Source organism: Chanos chanos, chromosome 9 (assembly GCF_902362185.1).
Source record: "Chanos chanos chromosome 9, fChaCha1.1, whole genome shotgun sequence".
In the NCBI taxonomy this organism is placed as follows: Eukaryota; Metazoa; Chordata; class Actinopteri; order Gonorynchiformes; family Chanidae; genus Chanos; species Chanos chanos.
Genome location: NC_044503.1, coordinates 1,433,117 through 1,445,596, shown reverse-complemented (window position 1 = coordinate 1,445,596; position 12,480 = coordinate 1,433,117). Strand labels below are relative to the sequence as shown.

General features: G+C 44.5%; 1 protein-coding gene across 1 annotated transcript; it reads left to right on the top strand.

Moving 5' to 3' along the window:
- The first annotated feature begins 2,090 nt into the window (after positions 1-2,090).
- Positions 2,091-7,336, top strand: LOC115820567 (lectin-like). The gene is made up of 5 exons (XM_030784188.1): positions 2,091-2,166; positions 5,512-5,657; positions 5,808-5,948; positions 6,109-6,220; positions 7,269-7,336. The coding sequence occupies exons 1-5, from the start codon at positions 2,091-2,093 to the stop codon at positions 7,334-7,336; spliced, it is 543 nt and encodes a 180-aa protein (XP_030640048.1).
- The last annotated feature ends 5,144 nt before the right edge of the window (positions 7,337-12,480 follow it).

Here is a 12,480-nt window from a genome sequence, read left to right as displayed (position 1 = left end):
TTAAATTGCAATGGGATTCTCCAAAACGTATCAAAGGATTTTCCACAAGGACCGTTACCAGCATTACCATAGCAACTAAAAGCCTACCAATCTCAAATCCAAATGTCCCCAGCTTCAAATACACAAATGGCATTTACAAGGATTTTGCACAAAGAGTAATATGTTGTCAGGTGTAAGGCAGGTAAAATGCATGACGTCAGACTCAGTGTTAGAAACCAAAAGACCGAAACTGTGAAACGGACAAGTCAAAGGAATAAAAGACTGATGTAGGTGTGAATTTTTTGTACGTTGGCCAGTTCAACAGAGAGGGCAGAAAGTATTGTGCTTTTTGCTTTATACAAATTCATTAATGTTGTGATTTTACGCGTAAAGATGCACTGTTACGTTTTAAGGTCGTACTAAGTGTGACTGTCTAACGATATCCTGCCAGATGTCTGCGCTGTTTTTAAATAGTCCGTCCTTTTTAATGAACAGATAAAAGCTCATTTCCAGCCATCTCTTATGTGATAAATGTTCAACAAGTAACTTTCTGCTTTTTCTCTAAACTATACATAGCAACAGTCTTCATGATATAAAGTACAATAACTCTTGCTCATGGACAGATACGGTAGAAAACTGGATCTGCAGATTTGCAACACAATATCCCATCCCTAGAGGGAGACATCATATAACCAATGTCCTTCAATGACGTTTCGGCTGAAGTCTTTTGGCATTTATTTATTTATTTATTTATTCATGCCTCCTCTCTCGTTGTTTCGCTTGTAACAGTGCAAGTGAGTGTCGAAGCTCACCTGTCATTACCACTTTATTGTTATTGTTTATTTTTATTGTTTAACAGTTTGATGCTCTATCAAAAGGATGAGAGAAATCCAACCCGTCAATCAAATAAAAATTGCTCAATGAAAAAATCATCTCAAAATTATCTCAAAAAATGTTATCTTCTCTCAAAGTACATGTCACATGTATTGGCAGCATTCAGGATTCCTATAAACAAATTTTAATAGATATGGTATATGGTATGTTCCCCTTTCAATTTGACCTTTTTTTAAGTTCATGCATATCTTTGAGAACTCTTCAGCAGTCATCCAGCACAGGCCAGACTCCCACAGTCATCCATCAACATGACAATGGTGACACACAAATGACATAACTGAGATGACTGGGACGAGACCAGTGGTTGCTGACGTGCATAAATCAGCCAACGGCTAAAAACACAGCTTTACATGCCAGTCTACACACTATGTTTTATCTTGCGGCGTGTTTGAATGAGGTTTTATCCTGCGGCGCGTTGAGGCAGCGACACAGGAGTAGGGGATGCAACTTGTTGATATTTATTTATTTCTCTTTATATTTATAACCCATTTATATTTATAAGCTATATATTCATATACATAGACCTCATGTGACTGGTGAACCTCACCTGTGCATACTGGTTTGTGTATGGTTTACATACATATATAAAAATACCTTGTGTAAATGGCATCATTGCACTGTTACTTTTCACCCTTATCACGATTCATTGTTTTCCGCTCTTATTACGATTGGTGTATTTATTGTCTTATATTTACTTTTCTGGAATTTTCTAGGGTTGTCACCTGTTGCGAGTTATTTACTCAGGTTGCTGCAATAAAACAAGTTCCATCTCCCCTTGTCTGCTTGGGTTTCCTCCGGGAACTCCGGTTTCCTCCCACAGTCCAAGGACATGCAGGTTAGGTGAATTTGAGACACTAAATTGCCCCTACGTATGAATGTGTGTGTGAGTGTGTTTGTCTGTGTGTCTGCCCTGCGATGGACTGGCGACCTGTTCAGGGTGTTTCCCTGCCTTTCGCCCTATGAGCGCTGGGATAGGCTAATCAGGATAAGCGACTTAGATAACGAGTGAGTGTATGTATGTATGTATGTATGTATCTGTCTGCATGTCTGTCTGTCTATCTTTCTGTCTGTCTGTCTGTCTATCTGAAATACCCATCTCCACTGTTAGGGTAATAATTAAGTTTAAAACTGGAGGTGTGATGAACCTGCCCAGAAGAGGGCACAAGTGTGTTTTGCCTCCATGTGGAGAGTGGAGAGGATGGTGCTCACAGGCAAGAATGTCTCCAAGGGACACAGGTGGAGACCTGCAGTGGTTGGTTGCATCACTGGGGTCTCCAAATCTCCAGAACTACAGTTAGACACCACCTCTATACATACAAGCTGTTCAGAGGACTTGCGAAAAGGAGAACCTCTGGTGTCAACAGAACAGGTTTGATGGCCAAATGAAACAGAAACAGAGATGATCATGCAGAAAAGAACCTGATCAGCACTGTGACGTCCAGTGGTGGAGCTGTTTTTCGCTGGTGGAGCAGTGATGTTGTGGAGCTGTTTTTGAGGTTGTGGAGCTGTGATGTTTTGAAGCTGTTTTAATTCCAAAGGCCCTGGGCACCTTTTTGGACATATAACCCCACAGACTGTATCAGGGACCAGGAGGTTTTAAACCAGAATCTAACTGGCAATGCCATGACCTAGTACAAAGATCCAATGTATACGTCCCAGTCCGCAGAAAATAAAGCATATATCCCAGTCCAAAGAGAATGAAGCACAGGCCTACCTCTAAACTCACACAGAAATCATTTGCTCATCACAGTCTAGCCTTTGCAGTGGGCCCTAACACAACAGGCATGGGTAACTTTTTTTTTCTATAATTTACAGCTTAGTCTTAACACATAATATAAATAAAAGGGCCAATAGTACTAGACGTTAGGGTAGGGCAGGTGTTAGGTGCCTGGTGTTAGGGTGTTTCTGTCACCTTATCTGACCTTAGCTCTCATCTACCCCTTTTCCACTGCCACGGTGCCGGTGCCGGCGCCTAATCAAGCACCGGGGCCGCACTTTTCCACTGACAAAATACTGGTGCCAGTACCAAAAAGCTGGCACCGGCACGGCACCACAGAATTGCTGGTCCTAAAAGTTGAAGCCGCTGACGTCAGAGGCTATGCAAATAAAAACCATGCGAGAACCAATCAGTTCAGCGTTTGATGTGTTTGGTACGTGATGTTCTCTAGAGAGGCGGGAGTAACAAAAAACATCTGCCCAAGTAGCGGTAGGCTAAAGGCTATTTGTAGCGTGAAAATATGTATATGATTAAAAGATGTATGAGCAACAATTTGTGTCTACATCAACACAGGCTGTTGTTCACATGTTACATGAATGTAGTCGGACCCAGAGTGGTAGAAAAAGACACTCTCTCTCACGGCTCTGGCTGGTGCAAATAGACCACTGCAGACTTTCATTTAAACACTCGTTTTAACTTTTGAGCAAGGTGACAGACTTACTATTTTCATGAATTTTGCCCCCAGAGCGAAAAGTCATTGGGCAAAATTCGTGAGGTGTTTCGCTGTGTGGAAGCCTAGCATAAAAGTAAATTTAGCAGATGTGTTCTGTCCGACATTATTTTTTCCCCACGGAAATTACCAAAACTTTCGCTATGTAGCGTTCGATTCCCAAACCTGTGGAAATGCGGGCCAATTCTCAAAAGGCACCAAGGCAGCACTGGCTCCGCACCGTCACCGGAACCGGCACCAACACAGGCACCAGCACCAGCACGGTCCTAGTGGAAAAGAGCTAACCTACTCTGGCTCTGGTTCTGGGCAGTGACATATTTATATTTACCTCTAACAGATAAACTCAGAGAGGACATAACAACCCAGGCGCTGGACACAGAGGGACACATGGACTGTAAAGATTCAGGGGAAATTACTCTCCCCAGATTATTCACCCATCAGGGCCAGGGCAGAGCAGACTAGGCCTTCCACAGTGTGTTAGAAATGATTCTCCCCAGATTATACACCCATCAGGGCCAGGGCAGAGTGGACTAGGCCTTCCACAGTGTGTTAGAAATCATTCTCCACAAATTATTCACCCACAGGACCAGACTGCCAGGCCTTTCGCAGTGTGTTAGGGTGGAGTGCACTCGGCGGATCCCAAACACCACCAGACGGCAATCGCTTCACCTCCTGGTGAAGCTGGGCTTATGACTGCTAAAGCTTCGTGAAATATCCAGTGATCACTTACATGTGTTTTTGTTCTTCAGCAACTAGGGAAAGGCTTGATGAAATGTGTTAGTTCTATCAGAGTTTCAGTTGGGCTGAAATATCATTTCATCTTCGTATTGTTGTAAGTGTTGTAACAGTTTTGCTTTGTTCTGGAACTCAAAGCAGACCAACACATGAGCTAGGATCAGAGTGAGAAAAAACAGAAAAGCATATGTCACGTCCTATCCTCAGTAACTCACAACGGTAATCCTGGATCCTCTTAAGGGACATACTAATTGATATTTTCTAACAAAGCAGTTCTGAATTTCAATGCGCCACACTTTGTTTTCACTGTGGACTCATTGTAGGCTTCTCATCATCACCATGATGAAACTGAACTTCATCTCTCGTGGAGTAGAACACAAAGCACAGGGACTGGAGCCCATAGAGAAGCAAATACTGCTTTTTTGTACATTTGTCAAGTGTTCTTCCAGTTGAGATGGAGTTTGCACTGTTCTTAGACATGTTCTTCCCTCTGACAGTCCAAACGGTTTGAGGGACTAAGCTAGATCACATACACCAGTAGGGTGATTGTGTTATGTGTTCACAACTGTTGTGTACCAACAGGTTTTTTATTTGTTTGTTTGTTTGTTATGTCTGTTTGACAGTTTTTTTTTCTTTGCAACCTCCCCAGAAACTCTGAGGCCAAAAAAGGTCACGCATACAGAGTGAGGTGGGGAGAGACAGCTCAATATAAGAGGAGTGAAGGAGGACAGTGAGGACAGGGAGAGTAGAGCTGACGTCTCCTTCTTAATCTGGTAAGTCGATTCTTTTGTACATCAGCATCTACAAGAATCTGAAAAATGACCACAGAAAGAAAAATGGAAGTTTGTTTCAAAAATTCAATTTCAATTTTTTCAGCCCAAAAATATGTCTTTATATGTGCCTTCTAATTTTTTTTTTAAAAAAAGGATTCACTAATGTTAAATGAAACAGTTGAACAGTTGATAAAAAAGTGGACACTATTTGAATCTAATGCTAAACGGTACATGAGAATATCGAAACAATAACACACATAAAGCTAAAGTCCTATGAACTGCTGTGATATGTGACCTGCGACTCTGCCCTGCTGTGCCAGAAGAATCATCAGAGAGGAGGGAGAATGAACTTTACCAGCCTGTTAATGACCTGTCTGCTGATAGGGAGCAGTGTGTCTTGGTCCTTTAAAAGAGGTACTATTACAACATTATATCATTATTGACATGCAGCACACAGCGTCACTTAATATAGCTTTATTATATCTCTTTGCACTTTGGTCTTCTCACAGTCCTTTCATTGTCCTACCTGTCAAATTATCTTGGAATAAGCTAACAGTGTAAAGAAAGCCAGAGAAGTGGTAACTGAGCAAATCAGACATTATGCCGAGTAAAGTGACACAGTTCAGTCTTTTGAATGTCGTTATCACAGATAAATAAAACATTGCAATTTGGTCCTTTTGAAGGGGCTGTAGACCACACTCACCACGTGAGACGCTGTTCCGTGAAAATGCCCAGACCGTGTGATGTGAAGAATTATGAAGACTGGTACAAAGTGGGCAACTCCTGCGTCATGTATTTCAACGAATCGCTCAACTTTACCGACGCTGAGGTAATTCATGTCATATTTCAGACCGTAGTCATACAGTAATTCATGGTTTGAAGAGACCAGATTTGTCTTTAATAAGTCATGTTGGACATGGAATGTCTTGAGGTGACCTGAGTGACCAGTGTGTCCTCACGCTTCGCTCTCTTTCCACAGTTCCGCTGCAGGAACGCGGCACCTGGTGGTCACCTGGCGTCCGTGCACAGCAGTCAGGCCAATAACAATCTAAACTGTATCGTGCTCAAGTACAACAAAAAGTCTCCTCGCATCTGGTTGGGCGGCTTTGAGTTTTTTAATGTCAGTAAGAAAACTCCAAGAAAATGAAGATTATATATATATATATATATTTCATTCTGATTAATTAATGGTTGTAACAAAAGTGAGACATTTAATGATATGCTCTCTCTTTCTGTATCTCTCTCTCTCTACCTATCTATCTATCTCTTTACCTTTTCAGTCTGGTAAGTGGGTCTGGATCGATGACTCTAACTGGGACTTTCAGGCCTGGGTTCCAGGAGAGCCCAACAATCAAAAAGGCAAAGAGGACTGTCTGGAAATGAACTGGAAAGGTAAAAGGAGAGAGGGGGGAGCTGGGAAATGTAGTTGTGATTGAATAGGAAGATGGACTGATAGAGAATCAGAGAGATGGTAGGTGAGGGAAAGAGAGGAACAGTGAAAGAGGGGAGAGGAATAAACTCTGTGCTCTGACACATAAATAAACTTTATTACTATTTCACTGTTACATTACTCCTAAAGTTACTTGGCCAGTGAAACTGACTGTCATTACTCTTGTAGCCACAGCAGTGAAACAGAGCAGAAACACACTCATGTAACCACAAGAACATAGTTAGTCATGGATGAAGAAGAGCTGCATTTGTAGTCAAAATGCAACACTCAGTGCATCACTTTCTCACCTAAAACACAAAGCAGACCAAACAACACGGGGGCACTCTTACTCACCCACTCACACCTCACCAAACTAAAGCCAGTGTTTTTGTTTTTTGCACACATACAGGAACACACACACACACACACACACACACACACACACACACACACGCTCACTCCAGAAAGCCATTCATCTCTAGCCTGTCACTGGTCCTACCAGATACACATGCTTTATCCATACAATCATTTATTTCAATTTAGTCAAAACCTTTTTGCTCAGAATTGTGTAAAAGTTTGTCACCTGATGATGAGGAGTTTTATCCTGTGTCACAGGTTTAAAAATGGGTTGTCAAACCCATCAATTGTAAAACCAGTTAAAACAAGCTGCTATATGAGTGAATAATAGTCATCGTGTGACTGTATGTCCTTTGTATTCACTGAAACCCACCATTATATTCATTATTAGTACTGGGTGCATCTACATACATGTACAAGTTTCACAGTTACAGTGGTTTTCCTTTATATGCATGAACTTCCTGATGAGCTGAATGTGAGTGTAAGAAAGACAGACATGAACAAATGATAAACAGGAAGGAAGAAACACTTTACAGGAACCAAAGACAAGGGAAAGACAAAGACAAGGCAAGAACAAAAACAAGGTAATCTTTTTCCAAAGCATGAAAAAATTCAGTCTTGTTTATAATGTTTGTCTCTCTCTCTCTTTTTCAGAGAACGGGAAGTGGAATGATGACAGGTGTTTTAATAAGAAGAACTTTGTTTGTTCTTTTACCAACTAAAGGACAAATTAACCCCCTGTTTTTTTCTCATGGTTTTTAAAAGTCATTCTTCTCAAATTACTGGACACATTTTCAAGGCAAATGCAAAAATAAAAAAAAACAAAAAAAAACTTGAAATTCACATTTACACTTACTCATTTTGCCGACGTGCTTATCCAAAGCGACGTCCAAAACCAGGCAAATAAACATTGAGTTAATTGTGTAACGATTGACCTGGGAATTGAACGTGGGGCTCTGGCGCGGAAGTCCAGGGCTTTACACTTGTGCCACCAAGTGTAAGACCCACAAGCAAAGAGCAAGGCAAAAGTAATTCGGTAAAGTGGTTCCTTTTAATTGGTAAATCAGGGCAGAGGGATCCAAGAGAGTCAGACAAAATCAGAAATCAGTTCAAGGCAGAGGTCAAAACCAGTAAGCAAAGGTATCCAGCAAACAAATCCAAGGAGACGGCAGGTAAAATCTTATTCCAAGAACAGGCAAGCAGAGGTTCAACAACAGAGAATAATCCAAAAAGAAAGAACTCACAGAACTTACAACAAGGCTTGATCAGGAATTGCACACAGGGTAACAACTCAAGACTGGGCAAAGAACTGAACAGAACAGAAGGCTTAAATAAACAGACAGAACAAGACACAGGTGAAAACAATACAACAATAATGAACTAAACAGGCACCAAAACTAAGACTGAGGACCCCACATGGACAAAAAAAAAAACTACATTCCCCAAAAACATGACAGGAACCCTCTCCTAAGAACGTCTCCCCACGTTCCTTCTGGGACGATCAGGGTGTCTCTGGTGGAAGTCTCTGATTAAGTTGGGGTCCAGAATGTCACGGACTGGAACCCAGGCTCGTTCCTCTGGACCATACCCCTACCAATCCACCAGATATTGCAGACCTCCCTGAACCCGACGAGAGTCAAGGAGGCGGCGGACTGTATAAGCGGGTTGGCCATCAATGATCCGAGGGGGTGGAGGTGGTCTAGTAGCAGGAGCAAGGGGGCTGGTGATTACAGGTCGTAGACAAGAGACGTGGAATGTGGGGTTGATCCGCGTAGCCCGGGGAAGTTGTAGACGGTAGGAGACCGGATTAACCCTCCTCAGGATCTTGAAGGGTCCCACAAACCGAGGAGCTAGCTTGTGGGACTCTACCCGCAGGGGGAGGTCCCGTGAGGACAACCAGACCCTTTGTCCTGGAGGTAGCGATGGTGCAGGCCTGCGCCAGCAGTTGACCTGGTGTTGGTTGCGTCGTGAAGACCTAAGCAGGGCAGACCGAACCCTCCGCCAGACACGTCTGCAGCGGCGGATGAAGTCCTAGGCTGATGGGACTCCAACATCAACCTCTTGGTCCAGAAAAGGGGAGGCTGATACCCAAACTGGCACTCGAAAGGGGAGCGACCTGTGGAGGAACAGCACAAGGTGTTATGTGCATATTCTGCCCAGATGACAGATCTGCTCCAAGACGAGGGATTTGTGGAGGTCAGGCATCTGAGGATCGCCTCAAGGTCTTGGTTTAGCCTCTCCGTCTGACCATTAGACTCCGGGTGGAAACCAGAGGAAAGACTGACAGTGGCTCCAATCAGCTTGCAGAAGGCCCTCCAGAACTGTGAGGTGAACTGAGGTCCCCGGTCGGAGACCACATCTACAGGGAGACCAAAAACCCTGAAAATTTGCTGGCAGACAATTTCAGCAGTCTCTGGAGCAGAGGAGAGTTTGGGTAAGTTTGGGTACAAAACGGCAGGCCTTGGAAAAGCGGTCCACGATGACCAGGATGACTGTGTTCCCCTGGGAGGGAGGAAGGCCAGTGATGAAGTCCATGGAGATGTGGGACCAAGGGCGTTTGGGGTTAGAGATGGGGGTGAAGGAGACCGTGGGGGAGGGTGTGAGGGCTCTTGTGTATATCCCTTCTGGATATACTCAAGGTTCTTGTGGTCTGTCCATACTATGAGAGGATGCTGGGGCCCCTCAAGCCAATGCCGCCATTCCTCCAAGGCTAGTTTGATGGCCAGCAATTCCTTATCTCCCACATTGTAATTCCTTTCAGCAGCAGAGAGGCGAGAGGAGAAAAAGGCGCAGGGGTGGAGCTTACAATCCGTGGGATGCTGGGAGAGAACAGCACCCACTGCCACATCTGAGGCATCCACTTCAACTAGGAAAGGGAGAGAGGGATCAGGTAAGGTTAGGATTGGGGCTGAAGTGAACCTCACCTTAAGCTCTTGGAAAGCCTGTTCTGCCTCAGGAGACCAGATGAACGGGCCAGACACCTTCCGGGTCAAGTTAATGAGGGGAGCAGCCACCGTACTGAAGTTCCTAATAAACTTCCTATAAAAGTTCGCGAAGCCAAGGAAACGTTGTACTTCCTTAATGGATGTGGGCTGGGGCCAGTCACGGACAGCCTGAGTCTTCTTAGGGTCCATACGGAGGTTTCCCTTGGAAAGAATGAACCCCAAGAAGGAGATCTCAGAAACATGGAATTCGCACTTCTCAGGCTTAACAAAGAGGTGGTTATCAAGAAGCCGCTGGAAGACCGCTCTGACATGGTGGACATGCTCATGAAGGGACTTCGAGAATATTAAGATGTCATCTAAGTACACAAAGACAGACCGGTTGAACATGTTCCTCAGGATGTCATTGATGAGAGCCTGGAGGACAGCTGGAGCATTGGTTAACCCAAAGGCATAACAAGATATTCATAATGCCCAGTTGGTGTGTTCAAAGCCGTCTTCCACTCATCCCCCTCCCTGATACGTACCAAGTGGTAGGCGTTGCGGAGGTCCAACTTAGTAAAACTTGTGGCCCCTTGGAGCAACTCAAAGGCAGATGACATCAAGGATAAGGGGTAGCGGTTTCTTACCGTGACCTTGTTCAAACCACGACAGTCAATGCAGGGCTGTAGGCTGCCATCCTTCTTGCTCACAAAAAAGAAACCAGCACCAGCAGGAGAAGAGGATGGGCGAATGATCCCAGCTTCCAGAGAGTCCTTGATATACTCTTCCATTGCCCTGGTTTCTGTGGGTGAGAGAGAGAAGATTCTTCCCCAGGGAGGAATAGCTCCAGGGAGGAGGTCAATTGCACAAACATAAGGCCAGTGAGGAGGCGCTGATGTGGCTCTCTTTTTACTGAAAACTTCACTCAAATCATGGCACTCGGGAGGGACTCGGGACAACTAAGAGACTTCTGAGGAAGGCTAGAGAGGAGACAAGTGGCTTGGCAAGAAGGACCCCACTCGATCACTGTTCCAGATGACCAGTTAATGTGGGGACTAAGGAGAGTCAACCAGGGGAAACCAAGCACTATTGGGAACTCGGGAGACTGGATGAGGTTAAATTGAATTCTCTCTTGATGATGTTCCCCAATGCACATAAGAAGAGGAGTGGTAAGGTGGTCAACTGTACCTTCTCCCAAAGGTCTTCCATCAAGGGCCATCACTGAGAGAGGATGATCCAAGCTGGTCACAGGGAGGTGGAGGTCTTTGGCCAGGTTGATGTCCATGAAATTTCCGGCAACACCAGAATCTATGAGAGCCTGTAGCTTGTGGTGTTGCTGGTGACCCCAGGAAATCACAACAGGAATCTGCAGGCAAAAGGTGGGGGTAATGGGAGTAAGGGCTACTCCCGTCACAGTACTCCCCCTTTTGGACGGGACTGTGCTTTTCCCGAAATCTCAGGACAGGATGATCTAAAGTGACCAGACTTACCACAATGGAGGCAGCACCTTTCTCTCATCCTACGGTTTCTTTCAGCCTGCGAGAGATGTGTTCTTCCAAGCTGCATGGGTTCTTCGGGACTAAGGGAAATGTGCTGGGGTTCTTGAGACGACTACCATGGAACTAAAGTGGAACCACCAGTCCTGTTGCTGTGATGAAACTCAGGCTGTCGTTCCCACCTTCTTTCTCTCAGTCGATTATCCAATCGTATAGCCTGGTCAATCAGTGACTCCAGATCCATGGCCAGCTCTCTTGTTGCTAGTTCATCCTTATTGAACCCGATAGACCGTGATGGAAAGCAGCCATGAGAGCCTTCATATTCCGACCACTCTCTGCAGCCAGGGTGCAGAAGTGAACAGCGTATTCAGCCACACTGGTGTTGCCCTGGCGCAGCTGGAACAACCTGTTAGCTGCCTCTCTGCCTCCCTCTGGATGGTCGAATACTATCCTCATCTCATCTGTGAAGGTGTTGTAGTTGTTACAAGCAGGACCCTGCTGTTCCCAAATGGATGTGGCCCAGGCCAGGGCTTTTCCAGTGAGGAGGGTGATGATGTAGACGATTCGTGACCGATCCGTAGGGAAGGTGGTGGGCTGGAGCTCGAAAGAAAGAAAACATTGAGTCAGGAAACCACGGCAGTCCTCTGGGTTACCATCAAATCTCTGGGGAGCAGGGAGTCAAGGCTTGGAGACAGGCTGAAGTGGAGGACCAGGAGGAGCCGGAGAAGGTTGGTGATTCATTTTTAATTGGTAAATCAGGGCAGAGGGATCCAAGAGAGTCAGACAAAATCAGAAAACAGTTCCAGGCAGGGGTCAAATCCAGTAAGCAAGATATCCAGCAAACAAATCCAAGAGAGTTAGGAAAAATCAAAAATCAGTTCCAGGCAGAGGTCAAAACCAGTAAGCAAAGGTATCCAGCAAACAAATCCAAGGAGACGGCAGGTAAAATCTTAATCCAAGAACAGGCAAGCAGAGGTTCAACAACAGAGAATAATCCAAAAAGAAAGAACTCACAGAACTTACAACAAGGCTTGATCAGGAATTGCACACAGGGTAACAACTCAAGACTGAGCAAAGAACTGAACAGAACAGAAGGCTTGAATATACAGACAGAACAAGACACAGTTGAAAACAATACAACAATAATGAACTAAACAGGCACCAAAACTAAGACTGAGGACCCCACATGGACAAAAAAAACTACACTCCCCAAAAACATGACAGATTGTTTCTTTAGCGTCACCACTAAGTTCAGGACAGATACACATGCAAGTTAAAGGAAGATAACAGAACAAGCTACAAGTGAGTCAGAGCACTCGTGATAGAAACTATCACGTCCCAGGCTTTGTAATGGATTGCGTGCCAGGTATTAGAAATAAACATGTTTAGCAATAAGCTGCTATGTGATCAGTACACTTGAGTTGATTCACAGGCATTTTGAAAATA

Coding starts and splice junctions, on each gene's coding strand:
- LOC115820567 (XM_030784188.1), top strand. CDS start 2,091: ATGTCTCCAAGGGACACAGGTGGAGACCTGCAGTGGTTGGTTGCATCA. Junction 2,167..5,511: donor TCCAAATCTCCAGAACTACA/GTTAGACACCAC, acceptor GTCCTTTTGAAG/GGGCTGTAGACCACACTCAC. Junction 5,658..5,807: donor TCAACTTTACCGACGCTGAG/GTAATTCATGTC, acceptor CTCTTTCCACAG/TTCCGCTGCAGGAACGCGGC.